The 23,733-nt window shown below is 33.1% G+C and overlaps 1 protein-coding gene across 1 annotated transcript in view; it reads left to right on the plus strand.

The window, feature by feature from the left end:
• The window catches only part of LOC114335465 (deoxyribose-phosphate aldolase), a 28,445-nt gene extending 8,560 nt beyond the window's left edge, over nucleotides 1-19,885 (plus strand). Inside the window, exons 3-6 of the mRNA XM_028285708.2 lie at nucleotides 1,011-1,176; nucleotides 1,266-1,498; nucleotides 13,176-13,322; nucleotides 19,575-19,885. Coding sequence (XP_028141509.1) covers nucleotides 1,011-1,176; nucleotides 1,266-1,498; nucleotides 13,176-13,322; nucleotides 19,575-19,781 — 753 coding nt within the window. The 3' untranslated portion in view covers nucleotides 19,782-19,885. The remainder of the gene's footprint in view (nucleotides 1-1,010; nucleotides 1,177-1,265; nucleotides 1,499-13,175; nucleotides 13,323-19,574) is intronic.
• The last annotated feature ends 3,848 nt before the right edge of the window (nucleotides 19,886-23,733 follow it).

The raw sequence follows: 23,733 nt of genomic DNA on the forward strand, positions 1-23,733 counted from the left end.
ATTATAACTAGAAGATTTATGAAGGCAAGTGTCTCTTTGTTTTTTTTATAACCTACAAAAATGTTTAATATAGTTTTTTTAGTTAGATGCATGGTTTTTAAGGTATTCTCAAAAACCGTTCGGAAAGGTATTATGTTTTAATGAAAATGGCTAATTTTCAACCACGAATATCTCAAAAAGTATTGAGTTTTCAAAAAAAAATTATGGAACAGTTTTTGCTTAGAATTAGGTTCTCTAGCGAATTCCGTGGTAATTTTAACCAAAAAATTTTCCACCCCTAAGAAGGGGTGGGAACCATCCCCCAAGATAAAAGCACACATCGGCATAGGATAGACTTTGAATTAGGAGATAAGTAGAGGCTAGGCCCAAAATTTCATTAAAATCCATGCAGTAGGATAGAATTCGGAGGTAATATCCTATTCTTACCATTGACTGGAGTAATATTAGATATCACAATAATAGTTTATAACAAATTTTTATTTGTATATAGTCCAGCATTTAGCTAGTTTATATGGTACAAAATAATTAGGTTCTATGAATAGGATTTCTTATTTTAGGAAATGGTAGGTTCTATTAATATTTTTTTGTCTTCTATGTTTTTCAAAACTCAGTTTTGAAACACACAACTCTTTAACAACTTTGGTTTTGAGAACAATTTCCACAGTGGAAATCGAAACATCAAATAGTATTTAAAAATGTAATACTCATTACAATCAATTTGGCTTAATTCCACATAAACATAATATTTAACTTAGCCATGCCCCAAGAAGTTTCTGAACCTTTTTACTCTAATTACATTTTTTTTCAAAGGCTCTGTATGCTAATCTACCTAATCTTTTAACATACTTTAGCTGCAGATTAAAAATGAGTCAACATAGCTGAATCACTCATCTTCTAAAATTTCCTGATTTTTTGCTTGTTCATTCTTTTTACTACCTTTTTGTATTCTTACGTCTTTTTGTCTACATGTTAACAATTTGGTATTCTGAATTAATCTTTTAAAGTTTTAGGCAGCAAGACCTGTAGCTGAAGATATTCTCAATGAATTAGGATTTGAGTACAATGAGGATTCTCCTATTCATACTGCAGCAGTTTGCGTTTATCCTTCAAGAGTCGCAGATGCTGTTAAAGCATTGGGTGATATGGGAATGCTTGGAAAGATTAATGTCGCTGCAGGTACCTCTCATTTTTGAACACCTATCTTTAGTTTAAAATCGGTTTCTTACAATGTTTTACTTAAATATATATCTTCTTTATTCTTTTAGTTGCCACGGGATTTCCAAGTGGCCAATATCCAATAAATACAAGATTGGAGGAGATTCAATACGCAGTCAAAAATGGTGCCAAAGAAATAGATATCGTCATCGATCGAAGTTTGGTGTTGACTGGAAAATGGCAAGAACTCTACCAAGAAATTCAAGTTATGAAAGAAGCTTGTGGACCCGATGCACATTTGAAAGCTATTCTGGCAACAGGAGAGTTAGGAACACTTGACAATGTGAGTAAAAATAGTTTTTAGCTGTTTCTTCTTTTTAACTGCGATCTCCTAATAGGGAACTTGCATAGATTTTTAAATATTAAAATGATATTAAAAAACATAAGGTAACATGATCTTACAACGCTTGCATGCGAAAAAACAAATATTTTTAACCCGTACGCTAATTACGACGCTTTGAAAATGCTATAAAATTCCAATATCTTAGGAGGCTCTTGAACGTCCTTCTATTGGTCTGACGTCACGGGCCACGGTCAACCGGGCTAGCAGTCGGATACAACGCTATTAGGGTAGGTATCACGGGTATATTACATTTTAATCGTCTTTAATGGAAAATTCCTAGGTATTATTTATGTTCATCTTATATATTGTAATAAGTAGTTCCCCAATCAGCTTAGTTTTAAACTGAAATTGATAAAGTTGAGTGCTACTTTGTAAAGAGTTTAAAACGCATAATATGACGGACGAGGGTAAGTCTGACAACTTACCTACCGTTGATGTCTTCATGGTGGCAACTTTTATAAAAAGTAGTGAAAGCTATTCTATTGGAGAAATGCGAGGTGTCAAGGCAAATAAGTAAGAGTTATTAATAAGCATGTTTAAACCGTTTATAACAATAGTTTGGTACCATTATATTATAGTATACGGTTTACCCCGTGGGTTTGATCTACCTACCTCTAATCGAAGGATTTCGTATACCCTGGAAAAGACGGTGTAATTTGCATTATAATAAAGATTATACTTTATTGTAATGTTTATTAGTACCTACTGGAGCCTTTCATTATTGTGTTCAAAGCCTTCCGAGAAAAGATTATGGTGATTAGCAGACGTACCGATAGAACGTGTACATAGCCAACAAAATCCTTCTTTACAAAGTTAATAATACGTATAAATAAGAAGAATCATTATTGTACTCATAATTTTACAAGTTAATATCTTTATCATCTCAGCTTATACTTACACCGCATCCCTCGGTAGACCGCAAGCTATAGTAGAAACCCGACTGTAGACCGCATACTACAGTGGCACTAATACTTTTTAGTTACTCTTACTTTTATTACTAAAAGTTTTGTTTATTTTTAAGTTACTTGTTTCTTCTTTGTTCTTCAACACAAGAAACGACAAAAGTAATTTCATAAAAAAGAACTTTTTGATACATGTCAACAGAGATAAAATGTTTATATTTTGCCTGTCACAGAAAAAATCATTTTTGCCACAGAGTAAAACAAGATATTTCAACTAAATTATTTATCTATGGGCAAACTGTATTAAATGGAATCAATACTGATGGAATGGGCATGAAGCGAATTTAATGCGGCCAGGATGAGATAGCGTAGTCAGGGAAGGATGGAAGCATATCGTCATCTTTCGTAAACAAAAAAATTGATAGTGGTAGTCAGGGTTGCCAGATTGGGGTATTTTCCCACAATTTTGGAGTAATTTGAAAGCGTCTAGGGGAATTTTTTTAAGCAGAAATGGTTGGGGGATTTTTTGGGTGGACAATTATTATGGAGGATTTTAAGAAGTCATGGTAAATAAAATTTGCGAATATACATAGAGCTGTATATTATACTCTCATATAATCGAAAACGATAGGACCTATGAATTATTTCCAGGGCCCTCTGTTGATAAGTAGTATAATTTTGGTTTACTGTTCTCTACATTTGACTAATAATTTATTAAAATGCGTCACAAATTTAAATTTGGGCGATCTGAGATTCAATTTGAGGGAATTTCAGTTTCTAAGTGGGGGATTTATAAAATCACATCTGGCAACTCTGGTGGTAGTTGTAGCAAATTTTCCCTGGCATTCGCTGTCTCTCTCTAGGACCTCTCTCTTGTATGTTGGCCGCAATCTCGCTACACTGTTTGAATGGTCTATCAATATTGACAGTTCGTTGCAATAATACCATACACATACAACAAAAACACTTACAAATGTCTGGAACACGAGATCAAAATAAGCAGAGACAACCAAACACATGAAATACAGAGGCGAATAGGCCTTACATGGGCAGCATTTGGCAAACTAAACCATATTCTAAACAGTTCAATTCCCATGTGTCTCACACGAAAGGTTTATAACCAATGTGTTTTGCCCATACAAACTTATGGAGCAGAGACTTCAACACTGACGCAAAAATCCGCGTATAAACTCGAGTTATACAACCAGCCATGGAACGTGCAATGCTCAACGTGAGCCTTTGAGACCACATAACAAAGCAACAAATCAGGCAAAGATCAGGAATTTAAGACGTCATTGAAATAGCTACGATGCTTAAGGTACTAGTACACTTTAGAAGACCAAAAATATGCACTTCTTCAAGATTTTTTTTCTCAGAACCTTTATTAAAAATGAACATAAAACTTTTTACATATTAATATATAACTCTTAGAGAATACAAAAAATATATCTTTTTTCATTTATGCACGTACATTAATATTGTAGAGGGCGCCAAAGTCGAGTCCTCGAAAAAAAGTAGTTGCGATGGCGGACAGTTAATCTCAGAATGGGGATCTCTGAAATAAAAAAATTCGTACGGCATTTGAAAAAGGAAGGTTTATTACGTGACAATTTACCACTGTTAGTGAAACATTCCGCAAAAGAAAGATTTTACGGAAATTTGTGAAAAAATCGCCCGTTTTTCTTCAGTTTTTCATGGTTCAAAAATATTTATTTTTTATTTTTTGGACAAATTGTGGTAAATTGTCACGTAAGAAACCTTCCTTTTTCAAATGCAGTATCATTTTTTTGTTTCAGATATCCCAATTCTAAGATTAACTGTCCGCCATGATTTTTCGGGGCCTCGGCCTTTGCGTCCCCTACAATATTAGTGTACGTGCACAAATGAAAAATGATATATATATTTTTTTACTTTTTAAGAGTTAGATATTAACATGTAAAAAGTTTTTATGTTCATATTTAATAAAGGTTCTGAGAAAAAAATTCTTCAAAAAAATGATTTTTTTTTCTTCTAAAGTGTATTAGTACCTTAAGTGGAACTGGGCAGGGCACTTAGCTAGAACACAAGATGGACGGTGGACACGACGAATCATGGAATGGAGGCCCAGAAACTATAAAAGAAGCCGAGGACGACCACCTACTAGATTACTAGATGGACCGACGACATAAAAAATGTAGCGGGAAACTGGCTACAAGCGGCGCAGTGTAGAGAATACTGGAAAGAACTGAGGGAGGCTTATGTCCAGAAGCAGACGCGATTGGCTGATTGATGATGATGATTCTTTTACAACTGTTTGCAATACTTGCTTACTCGAGTCGAAACCTAGACATTTACACAAGCCACCGAAAAGAAGATTGAAGCCTTTGAGATGTGACATTAAGGTTGATATGAACCCTCAATTAATTTGTTTCTGATCCTAGAGATGGCTGTACTGTAGCATGTTACTGTGGTAACATTTTCAACTTAATTGTAGATTTCTACATGATGACTCTGTAATAATGTAGAGACCTGAACACTATTCTGTCCTTACACCCATTGGCTCAATTGGTCCTGTTGCCAAATTGTTTAGACAGTAATTTTATCACGGCCTAATAACAATGTAATGTTAGCAAGAAACATTTAGTCCATGTTGTGATGCCGCTCCCGTCTAAAAAAATTATCGTTCGGTTTCTCTGCGGATTCCTGTTCAGAAATGTTCTCTTTAAGGAAATATGAAGTGCGCAGGGCGAAATTTTAGGCCAGAAATTGTTTAAATTTTTTTTTAAGAAATTCAAAAGATCACCCTTTTTGCTCCGGAAAATATTTTTTTAGGTTTTTTGGGCCATTCTAACAACAAAGGTATGTTGTCATTTTTCTCAAAAGTTGATAGATTTCGAGTTAAGGGCGATTTAAAATCTGAAAAATGCGATAATATGCATTTTCGAAGTTTAAAAACTTAAAATAGCCAAGTGCTTGAATTAAAGTTTAAACATTTTTTTTTTTCAAAATTATGACGTTTGTCAAAACGTTTGTCCCTTATTATAATTAAATTTTCGAATACATATATTTCAGTCGTAATATTTTGTAATAAACAAAACTAAAACATATCATTTATAAATATTTTAGATTCATAACAAAGAAGAAAAAAAAGCTTAAAAATAAACAATACAATATCTATTTCAACACCTATTTACAATATCTATTTCAACACCTGATCAATTTCAGTTTGAAATTAATAAACTAATTATGAACTATACCCACAAGAACACAAATAATACCTTGGAATTTCCAATTAAATACGATTAAATGGAGTTAATACAATCCCCAAAACAACCTTTATTTCTTTTGAACTTTTATTTATACAATCGACTTCTACATAAGAGTTTTAAGTGAATGTGAATGAATTTGTAAATAATATTTTCGAAATATCCTAGCGGTTTTTTTGTCGATGGCAGGTAGACAGTGGGTCGTGACGTCAGACCCGTTTACGCGTCTCTGAAGAAATTTGAATGTTATAGCATTTTCAAAGCTGCGTAATAAGCGTATGAGTTAAAAATATTTGATTTTTTTGCATGCATGCGTTTTAAGATCATGTTACCTTATATTTTTTAATATTATTTTAATATTTAAAAATATATGCAAGTTCCCTATTTGACAATTCACTTTTAACTGCAGTGCCTTAAAATTTTTAAAGCACTAGTGCCTTAAAGTAGCATTTTTAACGCTCGTATGGAGTGCTAAAAATTGCATTTTTAACACGGTTGTAGAAAAAAGTTATTTAAACAATTTCTGCCCAAAAATGCCGTCCGGCACCCTTCTCATAATGTTTAAAGGAGACATTTTTGAGCAGGAATTCCAGAAAAACTGAATGGGAGGCATTTTTCATGCGGGAGCTACCACACAACCGGGACTACTTCTCTTTAAATTTTGTATATTATTATTACCATAGTTTTTTAAACAATTTATTTATTTTTTCAATTATTTACAATGTACCAATTACATACGCCAATCATATCGCACGACAAAACTGTGGAAAACCAACAACCAACCTACAGGTTACAGGACTTAAGCGGTCACCACATGTAAATGGGGGAAACTCCTGGAGTTGGCCGAAGAAATCAATATTCACCTTATTCATAGTCTAAAAGATAAAACTACTTTCTTTTATAGGAGATGGAGCAAAGGCGCAACCTCGATCTATGCTGGGTTTCGAGTAACTCACAGTTGCAAGTTGCAACTACTCCCAAGCTTCCGAACCGTACTCCATAGTTTCCCCCCGCAGCCAAAATCGACCAGTCATAATCGAAATAGATTCAGAAAGATTCAGATTGAATTACACTAAATACCAATTACCAATCTTGTGAATTTGTTTAGAAACATTGTTTAGAAAATTTCTGCCCAAAAATTTCGCCGGCACCCTTCTGATTTATTTAAAGGGGACATTTTTGAATAGGAATCCGCAAAGAAACCAAATTAGAATTTTTTTCAGACGAGAGCGGCTTCACATCATTGACTATTTGCATATTATGTTTCTCGGTAACTAAATATTCCAGTTGTTAGTCATCTCTTATCTCACACTGAAAAATGGTAATAAAATTTTATGACCGCTTGCAATCTTGTAAAAATCTTGCACAAATTTTGTTTATACATAAACTTTTTAACACCTTGACGGACAGTGCGTCAAATGTATAAGCAAGTGTTGTGACACTATATGAATTTTGCAGAGTAGAATATACACTAGCGCGCAAGAAATTTAGGTCACTAGATGAATTAATTGATGCCTCGGATTTCCTAAACCTGTTGTCCGATTTGAATGATTTTTTTATTATGTTATAGCTTTATTATTTAAGAATCTTAATGTGTTAGTATTGTTGCTAGACAGGTAAATGTCATTTTATACCGGGTGTAACAATCATACTGTGTTTTTCCTTAAAGTTCGGAACACTCTGTGGAATATTATAGCATAGAGAAAAAAATATTGAAATTAGAACTCAATTGTAGCCTTAGGCTTTCTTAACACTTTCTTTTTTATTCATTTGCTTTTGTTGGATAATAAAAAAGTTAGGTACTTTAACAACTAGCCATGTTCTTCATCAATACAGGGTGTTTCTAAAAAAGGGCGACAAACTTTAAGGGGTAATTCTACATGAAAAAATAATGACCGTTTGCTTTATAAACATTGTCCACAAATGCTTAATTTCCGTGATACGGGATGTTGAATTTTTTCTTACCAACTGACGGTTTATTTGTTGCTCTAAAACCGATTGAGATATGCAACTGAAATTTGGTAGGTTTTAAGAGGTAGTTATTGCGCATTGTTTGCCATACAATTAAGAATTTTATATTCGCCATTGGCGTGCATACGGGATGTATCTAAAATATTTATACCCGTATGCACGCCAATACCTCTTAAAACCTACCAAATTTCAGTTGCATATCTCAATCAGTTTTAGAGCAAGAAATAAACCGTCAGTTGGTAAGAAAAAATTCAACATCCCGTATCACGGAAATTAAGCATTTGTGGACATATGTTTATAAAGCAAATTGTCATTATTTTTCGCATGTAGAATTGCCCCTTAAAGTTTGTCGCCCTTATTTAGAAACACCCTGTATTGATGAAGAACATGGCTAGTTGTTAAAGTACCTAACTTTTTTATTATCCAACATAAGCAAATGAATCAAAAAAGAAAATGTTCAGAAAGCCTAAGGCTACAATTGAGTTCTAATCTTAATATTTTATCTATACTATAATATTCCACAGAGTGTTCCGAACTTTAAGGAAAAACACAGTATGATTGTTACACCCGGTATAAAATGACATTTACCTGTCTAGCAACAATATTAACACACTAGGATTCTTAAATAATAAAGCTATAACATACTAAAAAAATCATTCAAATCGGACAACAGGTTTAGGAAATCCAAGGCATCAAATAATTCATCTAGTGACCTAAATTTTTTGTCCGCCAGTGTAATAGCGAAATTGCTAAATTTGTTTTATGGAAACAATATGTTTTTTGTAAACATGTGGACGACGACCATGGATGTCATATTATATTTCATATGCATCTGTAGATGTAATGTGACAAAAAATCTACAAAAATCTACCGATTTTTTGTCATAACTCGTTATTTTAAAAATGTCGTCTATATACGTTCTGTTCATCAACGTGTTAAGAACTACAAATATCTGAGTGAATAAAGTCAATGTATGATAGAAAAAGAATAGAAGAAAAGAATAGGATTTTGATTTTAAATTCGGCAAAATATATTTAAGCAAGGCGAAAACATCGTGTTTCTTGGGAAAAATATTCCCATGAGATCTTTTTGCGTAATCAGTTTCATGAGATACCGCAGAATAAGGTCCAAAAAGGTTATAATAAAGATATTAAAAATGATTGTTAACAGAAAAAAATACTCAAAACTATTTCACTAACACCAAAACTAGTTCTTCTCTGTCTTGCTCGTCGATTTATTGCATTTCGATTTAATGTCCATGATTCAGCTCCTTAGTAAAGCACACTGTGTACATAACATATAATTAGCCTTATTCTGAGGGCCAATATCAGATCTTTGCTGCATAAAATCTTTTTCATTTTCACGAAGTTGGCACGTGCTTTTTCAATTCTCTCTCTTATTTCTGGAGTATAATCGTTATTTTCTGTGATTATCGTTCCCAGTAAATATATTTTTTACTCTCTCAGACTGCTGACCGCCTACCATTAATATTTCATTTGTATTGTTGTTCTTGCTGTACAATGGGGCATTCGATTCCATAGAACTCTGGACCGTATTAAACGAAATGAATAACGCAAGAAAGTCATCTAAGATTTGCCGATGACATAGTGCTCATTAGCAACAATACAGAAGAACCAATCTACATACTAAAGATGCTTAAACATGAATCTGAGAAAGGCCGTTTAAAAATGAATTTAAATAAAACAAAAGTGAGATCGAAAGTGTCGAAGAGTCACACGATCAAACTAGGCAAACAGAATCAAACGGACGAGATAGCTATAAGAATCTGAATTACTTGGGCAGCAGTTGCAAGACTCAGTGATGTGTTGAAAAACAAAAAGATACCAATAAATCTAGAAAAAAGGGTACTCAACTGTTGTATTCTACCAGTTATGACTTATGGAGTGGAGACCGTGAGACTTACAGGGTTATCAGCCAATATATTAAGAACAACACAGAGGGCCATCGAACGAGCTCTCTTAGGAGTATCTCTGAGAGAACATATTCGAAATGGGACGTACGAAACAGGACGAAGGTGGAATATGTTATTGGAAGAATTGCGCAAATGAAATGGAGCTGGATAGGACAGGACACGTGCCACGGCAAAACAACGAAAGGTGGACGAGAAACATTTTACAATGGAGACCACGCGAGCATAGTCGTAGCAGAGGAAGACCACAAAGACGATGACTAGATAACTTCAAAGCAAAAGTGGGGAGAAACTGGTACCAAATAGCACAAAACAGAGAAGAGTGGAGAACTCATGGGAGGCCTTTGTCCAGGAGTGGATGCAACCAGGCTAAAGAAGAAGTTATTGTTTTCTTTAGGGACATTCACTTAACAAGCTACATTTTTTTATGGATTCGGCTGCCTCTAGAGATGTATATTCTCGAGATGAATACAGTCACTTAACTTCCACAATATTATTATCACTTACTGACCCGTCCGGACAAGCTCGTAAAAACCCATAACCTTTTTCAAACACAGAAACAATCCACACTGCTTTACTATATTTTTTATTTTGATAGCAATTTCTGGCTGTTCTTCGTTTCTTATCAGATAAAACAATTGTTCCAGATATCGTTATCGCGTTTCCTCTTTTTACTTCTTTATCGATGATTATTCTGCCGCGCCGTTTTCATTTTCTAATATTCCATAATCTTTCTCTTCCTGCTCTTAAAGAAACTGTTTATTACATTTTTTTCTTTCTCATTTAATTTATACCGATCCAGATTAGCTCCATATAACAGTTTTAAGTTCTACTTCCATCAGACTAATCAATACGTTTGTTTAACATACCTACCTATTATTCAGTGACAACACATTTTTTCTTTTGTCTTATTTATTTCTGTTGTTTCTGTACAGAGAAGAAATCAATATAGATGTAAGATTTTTAAAATTGATTATTACCTATTATTCCTTGTATATTGGTCCTTTTTTATTTTTAATATGAAGGTGAAAATATTTTTAACCTCTCCTCAATTAATTTTAGAAGTGGTTATTTACTGCTCTTACTCCATATCTATTTACATATCGCCCAATTGTTTTCCCTTAAATCTAGCTCACCACAAATGCAAAAAGTAATGGACAATGAAAATTTTAAAGATAAAGTAATAATTTCAATTAAAATCTTTAATAAACATAAAAGTGCGACAAAAGAGAAATACCATGGATGGTAGTTATTAGAAACACTATTTGACAAATGAAGACTATGCTCCAATTCCAATTCAAAATATAGTCAAATACAAAGCTTCAGAGATACATGAAAAAATACAAATAAAAAAAAGACAACTTTATGGTACTTAACAACATTAAAATGCCAATTGCCAACTAGGGTTTAATCGAAACAAAAAGTACCGGCCCTACATATATCAAAATCTAATACGGCCAAGGGGACTGAAAATATTTCAACAAAAGTAGTTAAATTAATTTCAGAAGGTCACGTTGATGCGTTATAAATAGACGTTATAGTAGTAGGCTTATATTACCTAATAACATTAAAACATTTTGTTGTACAAAGTAATTGATATGACAACGCTGTTAGGATAAAGTTCTGTGTGACGCGATTCAAGCAGAAGGCACTGCTATCTATCGAACATAAATATTACCGATGGTGTAGATGGCGCAATGTCATGGCGGCACAAATTCTTAGCGGCAATTCAAGATATAATTCTTGTTTAACGAGATTTTTCATATGTTTAAGAAAAAATATTCAACATTTTATTGGAAATATTTTCCATTGTTACAGTTTTATATATTTTGTTATTGAAATTTTATCCAATTTCTTACCGGTAGCTTTATTATAAGCCGAAACATATTATTTTTTCCTACTGTGGCAAAACTGTACATTCAAAAATTTTAAAAAAATTCATAAGTATTTCCTAGGATTATATCTTTATGCTGTGAGAAAATTAACAAAATTGTATGTTTAGTTTTCCCGCTTTATACTTGAAAAAAAGGAGTTTTTTTGAGTTTTTTCGAAAACGAAAACATGAAGTTTGCTCAAAATTTGTCAAAATACTTCTAGTTATCACATATACCTTCTCAATTTTTTTCAAATTTTTTGAATGTGTAGTTTATTTTTGGGGGGGTTCAGATCAACCTTAACAGGTGGGTATTGAAGGTAAATTATGTGGACCATGTCACCAACGTTGAAGTCCTACAGCGCAAGAGAAAAGAAAAAGAAGTGCTTAACTTAGTGAAGCGCTTGAGTATTTCAGCCATGTAATGTGCAACGAAGCAATATATCAAATTCTTTAACTCCCCATGCAGGGCAAAGAATTTTGGCAAAAGAGGGACGGAATGCCGTTTTATCACGTTGCTGAAAACCTTCGACAATGATTTGGAATGTCCTCCTCTGAACTGTTTCGATGAGCGGTCGTCAGAAAGATGATAGCGTTAATAATAATAATAATAAGGAACGGCATGACGCAGTGGGAAAAATTCTTCATCAAGAGATAGCTATCAAGATGGGACCTCTTCAAACGGACCATCTTCCATATTATCAATACGTCCCTGAAAGTATGCTTGAGGATGGCAACTACAAGCTATACTGGGACCGCACTGTGCTCACAGACCAAACAGTGGCACATAATAGACCAGATCTTGTACTAGTTAATAAATTAACAAGACAAACAACACTAATTGATGTGGCGATACCTAACAACAATAATCTACGTAGTAAATTCACTGAAAAGATCGCCAAGTACAGAGATCTGGAAATTCAAATACGAAGAAAATGGAGAATGCAAAGTACCCAGACGATACCTATTAATATGTCTACCACTGGAGTCGTTCCGAAGAACCTCCTCGAAAGCATAAAAAAGCTGGGTCTACACCTGGGGGATACACCTGCATACCAAGTCACCTAGAGGGCTCGATAACAAGGAAAGAGTCCCACCAGAGCTCAATCCTTTTGATACCGTAGGTATCTGGGATGAGTCAATTTTCCCCTTAGAGGGAGTGTGAGCCGTATGGCTAAATCGTATGGCATTTTTGCCGGGGAGATCCTTTCGGATTGTTCCGGCGCCATTTACATATTTAACCCTGTTTCAAGTAACTAGTGTCGATGTACACTAGCCCAGGGGGACCGACGGCTTAACGTGCTCTCCGAGGCACGGTGAAACGGCTCGTATCATTTTTAGAAATGAAAAATTGATTGTCGTTGGCAGGGCTCGAACCCGCGTGCTCTGGCGTATGAGGCCAGTGATCATGCCGTTGAGCTACGGCCGTTCACATGATAGTGTTGATGATCGCCAACATCCAGACGGATAAGGCGCCGAAGAAGAAATTTATAACCGGGAATAATTCTGTCTCTATTATATGCCGCAGGTAGACTACTGAATGAAAGCTTGCTTTCTATCGTATCGCCAGTCGGAGGAGTGTTGTTTGTAACTCACGATAAAATATGCTGTCGTTTGTAACACTTTTTCAAATCTTCTCAAATTTAAATAATGCTCAAATATATAAAAATAAATGAAGCCAAATTCTCTATTTTAGATTTATAAGGCTTCTTTAATAGCAATGATGGCTGGATCGGATTTTATAAAAACATCTACTGGAAAAGAAGCTGTTAATGCTACTTTACCTGTTGGTTTGATAATGGCAAGAGCTATCAAGGATTACTTTGATAGGATGGGCTATAAGGTATGTTATAATATTTTTTATTATTAGTTTGTTACATATAATCATTATACGCGATGAGTTAATAGCAAATCATCATCTTTCTCTTTTCTAAATACATTTCTCGATAAGTTTCTATCTTGGATCACACGAATATTAATTCTTTTCACAGAGATGTTCTGCCTATATGTCTCATATAACATGTTTCCTTTTAATTTAATCACCCTTGACAAAAAGATTTTTGTACAGTTTGTTGTACCTTGATTATTTGGACATTACTGGTTCCAATTAATCATACAACCAATAATACAGTGAAATACCACTCACCGGTTCATTCATCTTTTAACTTTTATATAGGATATAATGTGCAATTTTCTTCTTCTTCAAGTGCCATCTCCACGACGGAAGTCGGCAATCATAATAGTTATTCGGACTTTGGAGACGGCTGCTCTGAAAAGTTCATTTGATGTACATCCGTACCATTTTCTCAGGTTACGCAGCTATGCTATTCTACGTCTCCCTATGCTTCTCTTTCCTTGGATCCTTCCAATTTTCTTGTTTTGATTGTATTTAAATTTTATTAATCCTTCTCAAAACCTCTTTGTTTGTGACGTGTTCTGTCCACGATATTTTCAGAATTCATCCATACACCCACAACTCGAATAATTTCAGTTTCTTCATTGATTTCGCATTCAAGATCCAAGCTTCTATTCCATAAAACAAAACCGAGAAAACGTAACACAACGCCAACCCAACTCTTAGCTCTAGCCTTTTCTATTCTAATTTTGATTTACTGAAAGTAATCATCTGTGGGGTTAATCATTGTTCTAAGATATGCATCTTTGTCCACTCGTTCGGCATTGGTTCCTATTAGTCGAGGAAATGAAACTGAAAAAATGGTAAAACCTCGCAATGTTTTCGTCCAACATCGATTTGTACAAAAATTTGGGATTAGCCTCATTTCACCCTCTAGTTAATTTTCTATATTGAGCCGTTGTACGCTTTTGTTTTTTTAAGGGTGAAAACTACCCCTAATTGTAAAAAATTATAAAATAACATTTTAAACTTTAATATTGTCAACATTTGGTTCTTATTAGTTACATAATTATTGTTTTATGCTTTAAGATATAATACAATATTTCAACCCTTACAACCACCCTTGTTGGAGCTATATATATATATATATATATATATATATATATATAAAAAATTGACTTATCCTAAAAGAATAATTTCGGCTTGCATCGATTTACATAAAAATTGGAGATTAGGATCATCTCACCCTGTACTTCATATACTATATCATGCTCAAGGGCGTTGCTTATTTTTAGGGGTATAAACTACCCCTTATTGTCAAAAATTATATACAAACATTGTAAACCTTAATATGGGTAAAAATTTGGTTTTGATTGGTTAAATAATGATTGTTTTATGCTAAAGGGTATAATATCATATTTCAACCCTTAAAAACCACCCTTATGAACATTGCAATTTTTATAAGTAGATAATTTAATAGATCTATACAGAAAAAAAGTAGAATTAAATAATTACAAAAACATTTACACAAAAATACGAATTTACAAATATGTACCTACAAATACAAATAGTTTTTTAGTCATCTTCCAGTATACGAACTAGTTCTGTGGTATTATATACATTGAAAATGCTCTATAAGCGGACTATTCGAATTTTAGCTCCTTTATTTTTGGCGATAAAAAGTTTTTTCAAAAATGATTTTGTAGGATTTTTGTAGAATGACTATTTAAATTAAATTCCGTAAGATCCCTTAGTTTTTAATTGGGGTGGGTTTAAAGGGCTCGAATAAGGGGGTGTTTGCTCGTAAATAGAGGTTTTAAACAGCTATATCTCGCTAACTATTCACTATAATTAAAATCTATGCACAAGGAAATTTTAGCTATGAAAAAACTACAATTTAGTAAACTATCATTTTTTCTTATCTCTAGTATTTTCAAAGATATTTTGAAGAAAATGGTAAAAAATACAAAATTGCAAAAAATCTATTTTTCTTTAAACTCCAATTTTTCTAAAATTAGGCCTTTTAAATGGGTCAATCTTCTTGAGTGTATTGATAATACAAATATAAAAGGAATTACAGAAAGGTGAAGACCAAGTTCTAATTAGGAGGGTAGTTAGGGGGTTGTTTTCACTGATTTTTTCATAAAAAAAGCAGGTACCGACCATTTTTGATCATAAGTCACTCAATTTTTATGCTAGAAACTTTTTGTTTTTTCTTTTGAAAGGTCTAATTGTATCCTTGAAAAAATATTATTTAAGTTTTCCTCGAAAAATGCAAAGTTTTCCCGTTATTTGGCTTTGAATATTTCAAGTTATACATTTGACGAAAAAAGCTAACCTTTAACATGCCGTATCTCGGTTTGTATTATTGGTCGTAAAAATATTTTAGAAAAAGAATTTGGTTTGTGTTACTAAAAGACACAATTTCGATGATTACAGTTTTTTTGATTAAATGCATATTTTTCGAGTTATTCTCAAAAAACTCTCTAAAAAAGTGGATTTTTTCGTCGAAAAACTGTTACTTTCAACCGCGAATAACTCGAAAAATATTAGTTTTACGAAAAAAGTGTAAAAAAATTTTTCTTAGAATCACGTTCTACATCGATTTACATGGTTAAAATTTAATAAAAAATTCCCATCCCCCGAGATGGGGTGGCAACCCAAGGTTTTAGCGTACAGCGTACATGATATAGAAAATTATCCTTGGGCTATTTCCTACCTTCTGTGAAAATTTCAAGTAAATCCATGCCGGACGAAAAAATTGTGAGCCAAAATGCTTCATTTCCTCGACTATGCTATTTCTTTAAGTTTCCGATATTCTCATAAATTTTGTCTTCTTGACGTTCATTGTTAGACTTTATTCTTTTACATACTCCGCTATTCTGCGCACCAGTCTCAGATCCATATTTTCGGCTAAGATGACAGTGTCATCGGCATACCTAATGTTTTTAATGGAAACTCCATTTACTGTTATTCCAGCTGTTCCACCCTCAAGAGCTTATTCAGAATCTCTTCTGAGTAGGGATTAAAAAGGCGACAATACGTTTCACTGTCGCACCTCACGTCTAATTTCAATTTCATCTAACAGCTGATCGTTAACACGTACTTTTGCTCTCTGCTTATAGTATAAATTCGATATAATCCTGAGGCCATTGTAGTCTATCTTCTTTGATTTTCAGGACATTCATGAATGATTGTTCATGACGTACTTTATCGAATACTTTATTATAGTCAATAAACATGCATAATATCGTGATTGATGTCCTGGCACCTTTGTATCAGTCTATTAAGTGGAAAAAGAACATCACGCGTTCCTAGGCCTTTGCGAAGCCTAAATTGTGTATCATTTATTGTGTATCAGTATCATTAATGTTTGTGCAATGCAATAGGATATACACTCTGGGCCAAAATTAACCGGCCACCTCAAAAATGGGTAATTTTTGATGTCTTATATCTCCTAAACCTGTTGTCCGATTTAAGTGATTTTTTAATATGTTATAGCCTTATTCCTTGACAATATCGTTATGATAATATTGTTGCTAAACAGGTACATTTTCATTGTATACCTGGTGTACGAATCAAACTGTGTTTTTTTCTTAAAGTTTGCATCATCCTGTGGAATATTCTAGCATTTGTAGAATACTGAAATTAAAACCTAACTACAGCCTCATGCTTTCTCAACATTTTGTTATTTGATTGATTCGCTTATGTTGGATAATAAAAAAGTTAGGTGCTTTAACAACTGGACATGTTTTTTATCAATAGAGGGTGTTTTTAAAAAAAAATTGGCAAAGTTTAAGGGGTAATTTAAGGGGTTTCCGAGATAGGGGGTGTTGAAATTTTCCTGACAAACTGACGATTTATTTATTGCTTTAAAATCGGTTGAGATGTGCAAATGCAATTTGGTGGGTTTTATGACGTAGTTATTGCATATTTTTTGACATACAATTATTAAGAATTTATTATTCACCATTGACGCGCATTCGGGTAATATGAGCCATCATATTACCCGTATGCGCCCCAATGGTGAGTATTAAATGCTTAATTGTAGGTATGCCAAAAAATGTGCAATAACTACGTCTTAAAACCCACCAAATTTAATGTGCATGTCTCAACCGGTTTTAAAGTAATAAATAAATCGTCAGTTTGTCAGAAAAATTTCAACACCCCCTATCTCAGAAACCAAGCATTTGCGAACATAGGTTGATAAAGCAAACTATCATTATTTTTTCATGCAGAATTACCCCTTAAACTTCGCCAACATTTTTTAAAAACACCCTGTATTGATAAAAAACATGTCTAGTTAAAGCACCTAACTTTTTTATTATCCATCATAAGCGAAACAATCAAAAAACAAAATGTTGAGAAAGCATGAGGCTATAGTTAGGTTTTAATTTCAGTATTCTACAAATGCTAGAATATTCCACACGGTGATGCATTGACTTTAAGAAAAAAACACAGTTTGATTCGTACACCCGGTATACAATGAAAATTTACCTGTTTAGCAACAATATTATTATAACGGTATTGTCAAGGAATAAGGCTATAACATATTAAAAAAAAATTGAAGGCACTCGTGGGAGTGTCGACAGAAGTGAAAACTTCTTATAGTAAATAAATTACGAGCTTAATGCTTTTTCCCCATCCAAAAAGAAGTGTAATACCTATATCATATACGCGATGCGTATGCCCTATGCTATTTATGTATACATGCACATAATTTATATACGTACAAAATTTATTTCAGCGAAGTGATGACGGTCGCAAATTCAAAACTTTTCCCCCATCCATGAAGTGCACAACGTCACTAAAGCAACTTTCAATTCAAAAATTTATTTCCTCGAAGCGATGAAGCGATGAAGTTCCCTAATTTAATATTTTTCCCCATCCAAAAAGCGCACAACATCCCTCAAGAAGTTTTCATTTCAAATATTAATTTCGTCCAAGCGATGATGGTCGCGATGACGGTCGCTAATTTAATACTTTTCCCATCCAAAAAGTGCACAACGTCCCTAAAGAAATTTTCACGTCAAAAATTTATTTCGTCGAAGCGATGACGGTCGCTAATTTAATACTTTTACCCCATCCAAAAAGTGCACAACGTTCCTCAAAAAGTTTTTACTTCAAATATTTATTTCGTCGAAGCGGTGACGGTTGCGATGACGGTCCCTAATTCAATACTTTTTCCCCATCCAAAAGTGCACAACGTCTCTAAAGAAATTCTCACTTCAAAAATTTATTTCGTCGAAGCGATGACGATCGCTAATTTAATAATTTTTGCCCATGCAAAAAGTACACAACGTCCCTCAAGAAGATGTTACTTCAAAAATTTATTTCATCGAAGCGATGACGTTCGCTAATTTAATACTTTTTTTCCATCCAAAAAGTGCACAACGACCCTCAAGAAGTTTTCAACTTCAAAAATTTATTTCGTCGAACGAATGACGGTCGCTAATTTAATAATTTTTCCCCATCAAAAAAGTGCACAACGTCCCTAAAGAAGTTTTCACTTCAAAAATGTATTTCGCCGAAGCGATGACGGTCGCTAATTCAATACTTTTTCCCCATCTAAAAGTGCAGAACGTCCCCAGAAGAAATTTTCACTTCAAAAGTTTATTTCTTCGAAGCGATGATGGTCACCAATTTAATACATTTTTACATCCAAAAAGTGCACAACATCCCTAAAAAAGTTTTCACTTCAATAAATATACGTACAAAATTTATTTCGTCGAAGAGATGACGGTCGCGAAATAAATCTTTTTGTCCCATCAAAAAATAGGTTTTACATTTATTTTAAATTTAAATACTTCTATACAATTTATGTATACCTACATATACATAATATAGATACGTACAAAATTTATTTCGCTGAAGAGATGACGGTCGCGAAATAAATCCTTTTTCCCCATCTTAAAATAGGTATTACATTTATTTTAAATTTAAATAATTCTATACAATTAATATATACATACAAATAATATATAGCATAAGCATAAGCAATGACGGTCGCAATGACGGTCGCGATGACGGTCGCGAATTCAATACTTTTTCCCCTATCCAAAAATCGCTCAACGTCCCTAAAGAAGTTTTCACTTAAAAAATCACTTAAATCGGACAACAGGTTTAGGAGATATAAGACATCAAAAATGACTCATTTTTAAGGTGACCGGTTAATTTTGGCCCAGAGTGTATCAAATTGATATAATTCAGAGTTAAATTTATAGACATGATATTTTTCAGGTTGGTTTGAAACCCGCTGGTGGTGTTCGAACTGCCTCCGATGCAATAAATTGGTTAGTTCTCATAAAAGAAACCTTAGGAAATGACTGGCTGAACAGCGAATTATTCCGTTTTGGCGCGTCTGGTTTATTGGGAGATTTGGAAAGTAGTTTATACCAGTACGTCACTGGAAAGACTCCGGCTGGTTACGAGTTTATGATGGGGTAGTTTAACTTGTATATAAAATTATATTTGTATAAAATATTTTTTCTATATAATAATGCTGTAAATAGTTTCATTTTATTTGAATTAAAATAAAAATAAAAATAAAATCGAGTCTTTATTGTTCAGTGCGCGGCCGAATATTAATTCGAGATTAATCCTAAAAAAAACTAGAAAAATACATATTTACTTTGTCTTCTTCTCATATCTTTTTGCCCTCTCATAAGTTTTATTTTTGGCCATCGTCTTCAATTCTTCAATAGTTTTTCCTTTATTCCCTCCCATTTCTTAGATCTGGTCTTATCCATTTCTTTCTGTGTCTCCCCTTCTTTTATTCCTTTTACTTCTCATTCTAATATTTGCCTTAGAAATCTTTCTGGTTTCATTCTATTTTATGTCGGAACCAGAACATTTGCTTCTGTTTAATGTACTCACTAATAGGTTTATGCTTTGTCATTTGTCTGATATCTTCATTTCTTATCCTGTGCAATTTTGTTTTTCCGGACATTTTTCTCAATGTTTCATTTCCATTACGTTGATGTTTGATTTATGTTTTTTCTGAATTTTTGAGGTTTTGCTTGCGTATGCCCTTATTTTCACTGTTATCGTATTGTGAATTTTTCTCTTTTTTTTTGTGAATTTGATGGCCTTGGCTGAGCCAATTAGGCAGACATTTTATTTTAAAAACAAACATTTTTTTTCAATCAGAGGATTTTTTTTTGTATTTCTAACTCTAAATATATGTACGTAATAAACTAACTTACTACTATCTAAATAAATACATTGTTTTGGATGTAAATTTTTTTTGTATATATTTATTTTTTTTGCATAATATTTTTAATTTGTTTTTTTTTCTTTTTTATTAATTGTTTTTTTTTAACTACGCTAAGACATAAACCCGATTCAACTTCTCGGAGGTTTACATCTTCTTAGTTTTTTTTTCCTTTTTTTTTTTCTCTTTTTTTAATCTTTTTTTTTGTTTTTTTTATTCTCTTCTTTTTTTGTTTTTTTTTTGTTCTTTTTTTTTTCAATTATAATATACAAAAATTACTTAAATCTAGAGGGTTAAAAAAATAACAACAAAACAAACATTGTTTTGTATTTTTTGGGTCATTCTAAGCAAAAAATGTTTTTACAAGTTTTTTCGTAGGATGCATAGTTTTCGACATAAACGCGGTTGAACTTTCAAAAAATCGAAAAATTGGAATTTTTCAACCCGAATGAATAACTTTTGATTGAAAAATAAAATAGCAATTTTGCTGACCGCATTTGAAAGTTCAAGTCAAATTCTATCGGTTTTGATTACTTTCATTGCTAAAAATTAATTTTTTTATTGTTAAACAAAGCTATAAACACATAGTGATTGAATGATGTTTTCAATGCATTTCCCATTTTAAATCGAACGAGTGGGCGCCATACAGACAATTTCTACGTAGATTACGTACGTTAAAACGCATGCGTTGGGCACGGGAAACACTATGTGTTTATGGCTTTGTTTAACAAATAAAAGCTTAATTTTTAGCAATGCAAATAATCAAAACCGATAGAATTTGACTTGAACTTTCAAATGCAGTAAGCAGAATTGCTGTTTTATTTTTTAATCAAAAGTTATTCTGGTTCAAAAATTGCACTTTTTCGATTTTTTGAAAGTTCAACCGCGTTTATCTCTAAAACTGTGCATCCTACGAAAAAACTTGTAGGACCATTTTTTGCTGATAATCACCCAAAAAATACAAAACAATGTTCGGTTTTGCGAAAAATCGCTGTTATGTAACTCCTCAAGTTCTTTGTTTATAACTATCTTATCGACATCCGGATCGACTGTTACCCAAAAAATTCGTGTTCTACGGGTCAAAATACAGAAAAAAAAACTTGGGTAAGTCCATCTGAATTAAGGAGGCCGTTGTACCCCCACTGGCGACAGGACTACTACCCAAAACGGACGCATGTGACCTTTACTAGAAATTCGCAATTGATAAAATCGATTCAATTCTAGAATAAACGTACCAGTTTTCGTTTTTTTGTTTTCATAGTTTTTTTTTTGAAAATTATTCTCAAATTAAAAACACAAAATTTTCAAATCAACATTTCTAGAAAACGGTGTATCCTACCGGCTTAAATCAAGAGTACCTTTTATTACTAGAATACATCACAATTTAATACTCCATTGTCAAAAAGGCTTGAAAGTTAAAGACAACAAAGTTATTCGATAAAATAACCGTTGCCCTACCCAAAACGGACGCCTATGACCGGTACTAGAAATTCCCAATTTATGGAGACGATTTATATCTGGAATAAAATTGGCGTAGCAGTTTTCGTTTCTTTAAATAGAACCGTCCTGGAGGTATTTACAAAAATATATAACAAGATGCCTTCTTCAAAGAGCTCTAGGTCCTTTAAGAAGAATTTTCGGACTAAGTGATTTGGGTTAAATCTTAATATTTTGAGCCCAGGAATCTACAGTTAATTTATTTCCAATTATTAATGAAACACCATGTATATTGCCAAATTTATACAGGGTGTCCAGAAACTCTACCGACAAACGAAGACAGGAGATTCCTCAGATAATTTTAAGACAATTTAACCCAATTCACTTAGTCCGAAAATGCTTCCTACGGGAGCTAGAGCTCTTTGAAGATGGCGTCTTGTAATTAGTTTTTCTTAAATACCTCCAGAACGCTTCCATTTAGAAAAACGAAAATTGGTACGCGTATTTAACTTCCGGAGATAAATCGATTCCATCCATTGTAAATTTCTAGTACCGGTCATAGGCGTCCGTTTTGGGTAGGGCAACGGTAATTGTGTCGCATAACTTTTTTGTCTTTAATTTTTAAGCATTTTTGACTATGGATTATTAAAGTGTGAGGTAGTCTTGTACTAAAAGGTAGTCTTGCTTCAAGTCGATACGATACACCGTTTTCTAGAAAAATCAATTTGAATATTTTTTGTTTTTTGCATTGAAAACTATTTTTCGTTTGAAAAAAAAAAAAAAATAAAAAAAAACTATTTATAAAAACGAAAACTTGCACATTTATTTATATTACAGAGATGAATTGATTTCATTAATTGCGAATTTCTTATACCGGTCATATGCGCCCGTTTTGGGTAGGTGAAAGATTATTTTATCGCATAACTTTTTTGTCTTTAATTTTTAAGCATTTTTGACACTATATTATTAAATTATGAGGTATTCTAGTACTAAAAATAACTCTTGCTTTAAGTTGGTAAAATACACCGATTTTTTGAAAAAATTTTTCAATTTTTTTTTCAACTTTCCAAAACGAAAAATTTTTAAATCTATTTTTCTAGAAAACGGTGTGTCCTATCGACTTAAAGCAAGAGTACCTTTTAGTACTAAAATACCTTATAATTTAATAATCCAGAGTAAAAAAATGCTTAAAAGTTAAAAATAAAAAAGTTATGCGATAAAATAACCGTTGCCCTACCCAGAACGGACGCCTATGACCGGTACTAGAAATTCGTAATAGATGGAGTCGATTTACCTCTGGAAGATAAATATGCTTTCTAATTTTCGTTTTTCTAACTAGAAGCGTTCTGGAGGTATTTAAGAAAGACTAATTACAAGACGCCATCTTCAAGGAGCTCTAGCTCCCTTAGAAAGCATTTTTGGACTAGGTGAATTGGGTTAAATTGTCTTAAAATTATCTGAGGAATCTCCTGTATTCGTTTGTCGGTAGAGTTTCTGGACACCCTGTATAAATTGCAAATTCCATAATACAACCATAGGAACTAATAAGTTCTGCGAAAACACCCAAATATAGATAATAATAATAAACCTAATAAACTCTAATAAACCAAAGTCGAAAAATAGATTTAAATTGTTGAGACTCATTGTTTTAAAACAGATTCAGTTTTTTCAAGCCAAGGGTAAATGGACATTGAAAATGGACGTAAACAAAGAAGCTCTGTACTTCAACGGCGAGCGACCGGCAAATAC

This window comes from Diabrotica virgifera, chromosome 7, assembly GCF_917563875.1.
Source record: "Diabrotica virgifera virgifera chromosome 7, PGI_DIABVI_V3a".
Classification (NCBI taxonomy): domain Eukaryota; kingdom Metazoa; phylum Arthropoda; class Insecta; order Coleoptera; family Chrysomelidae; genus Diabrotica; species Diabrotica virgifera.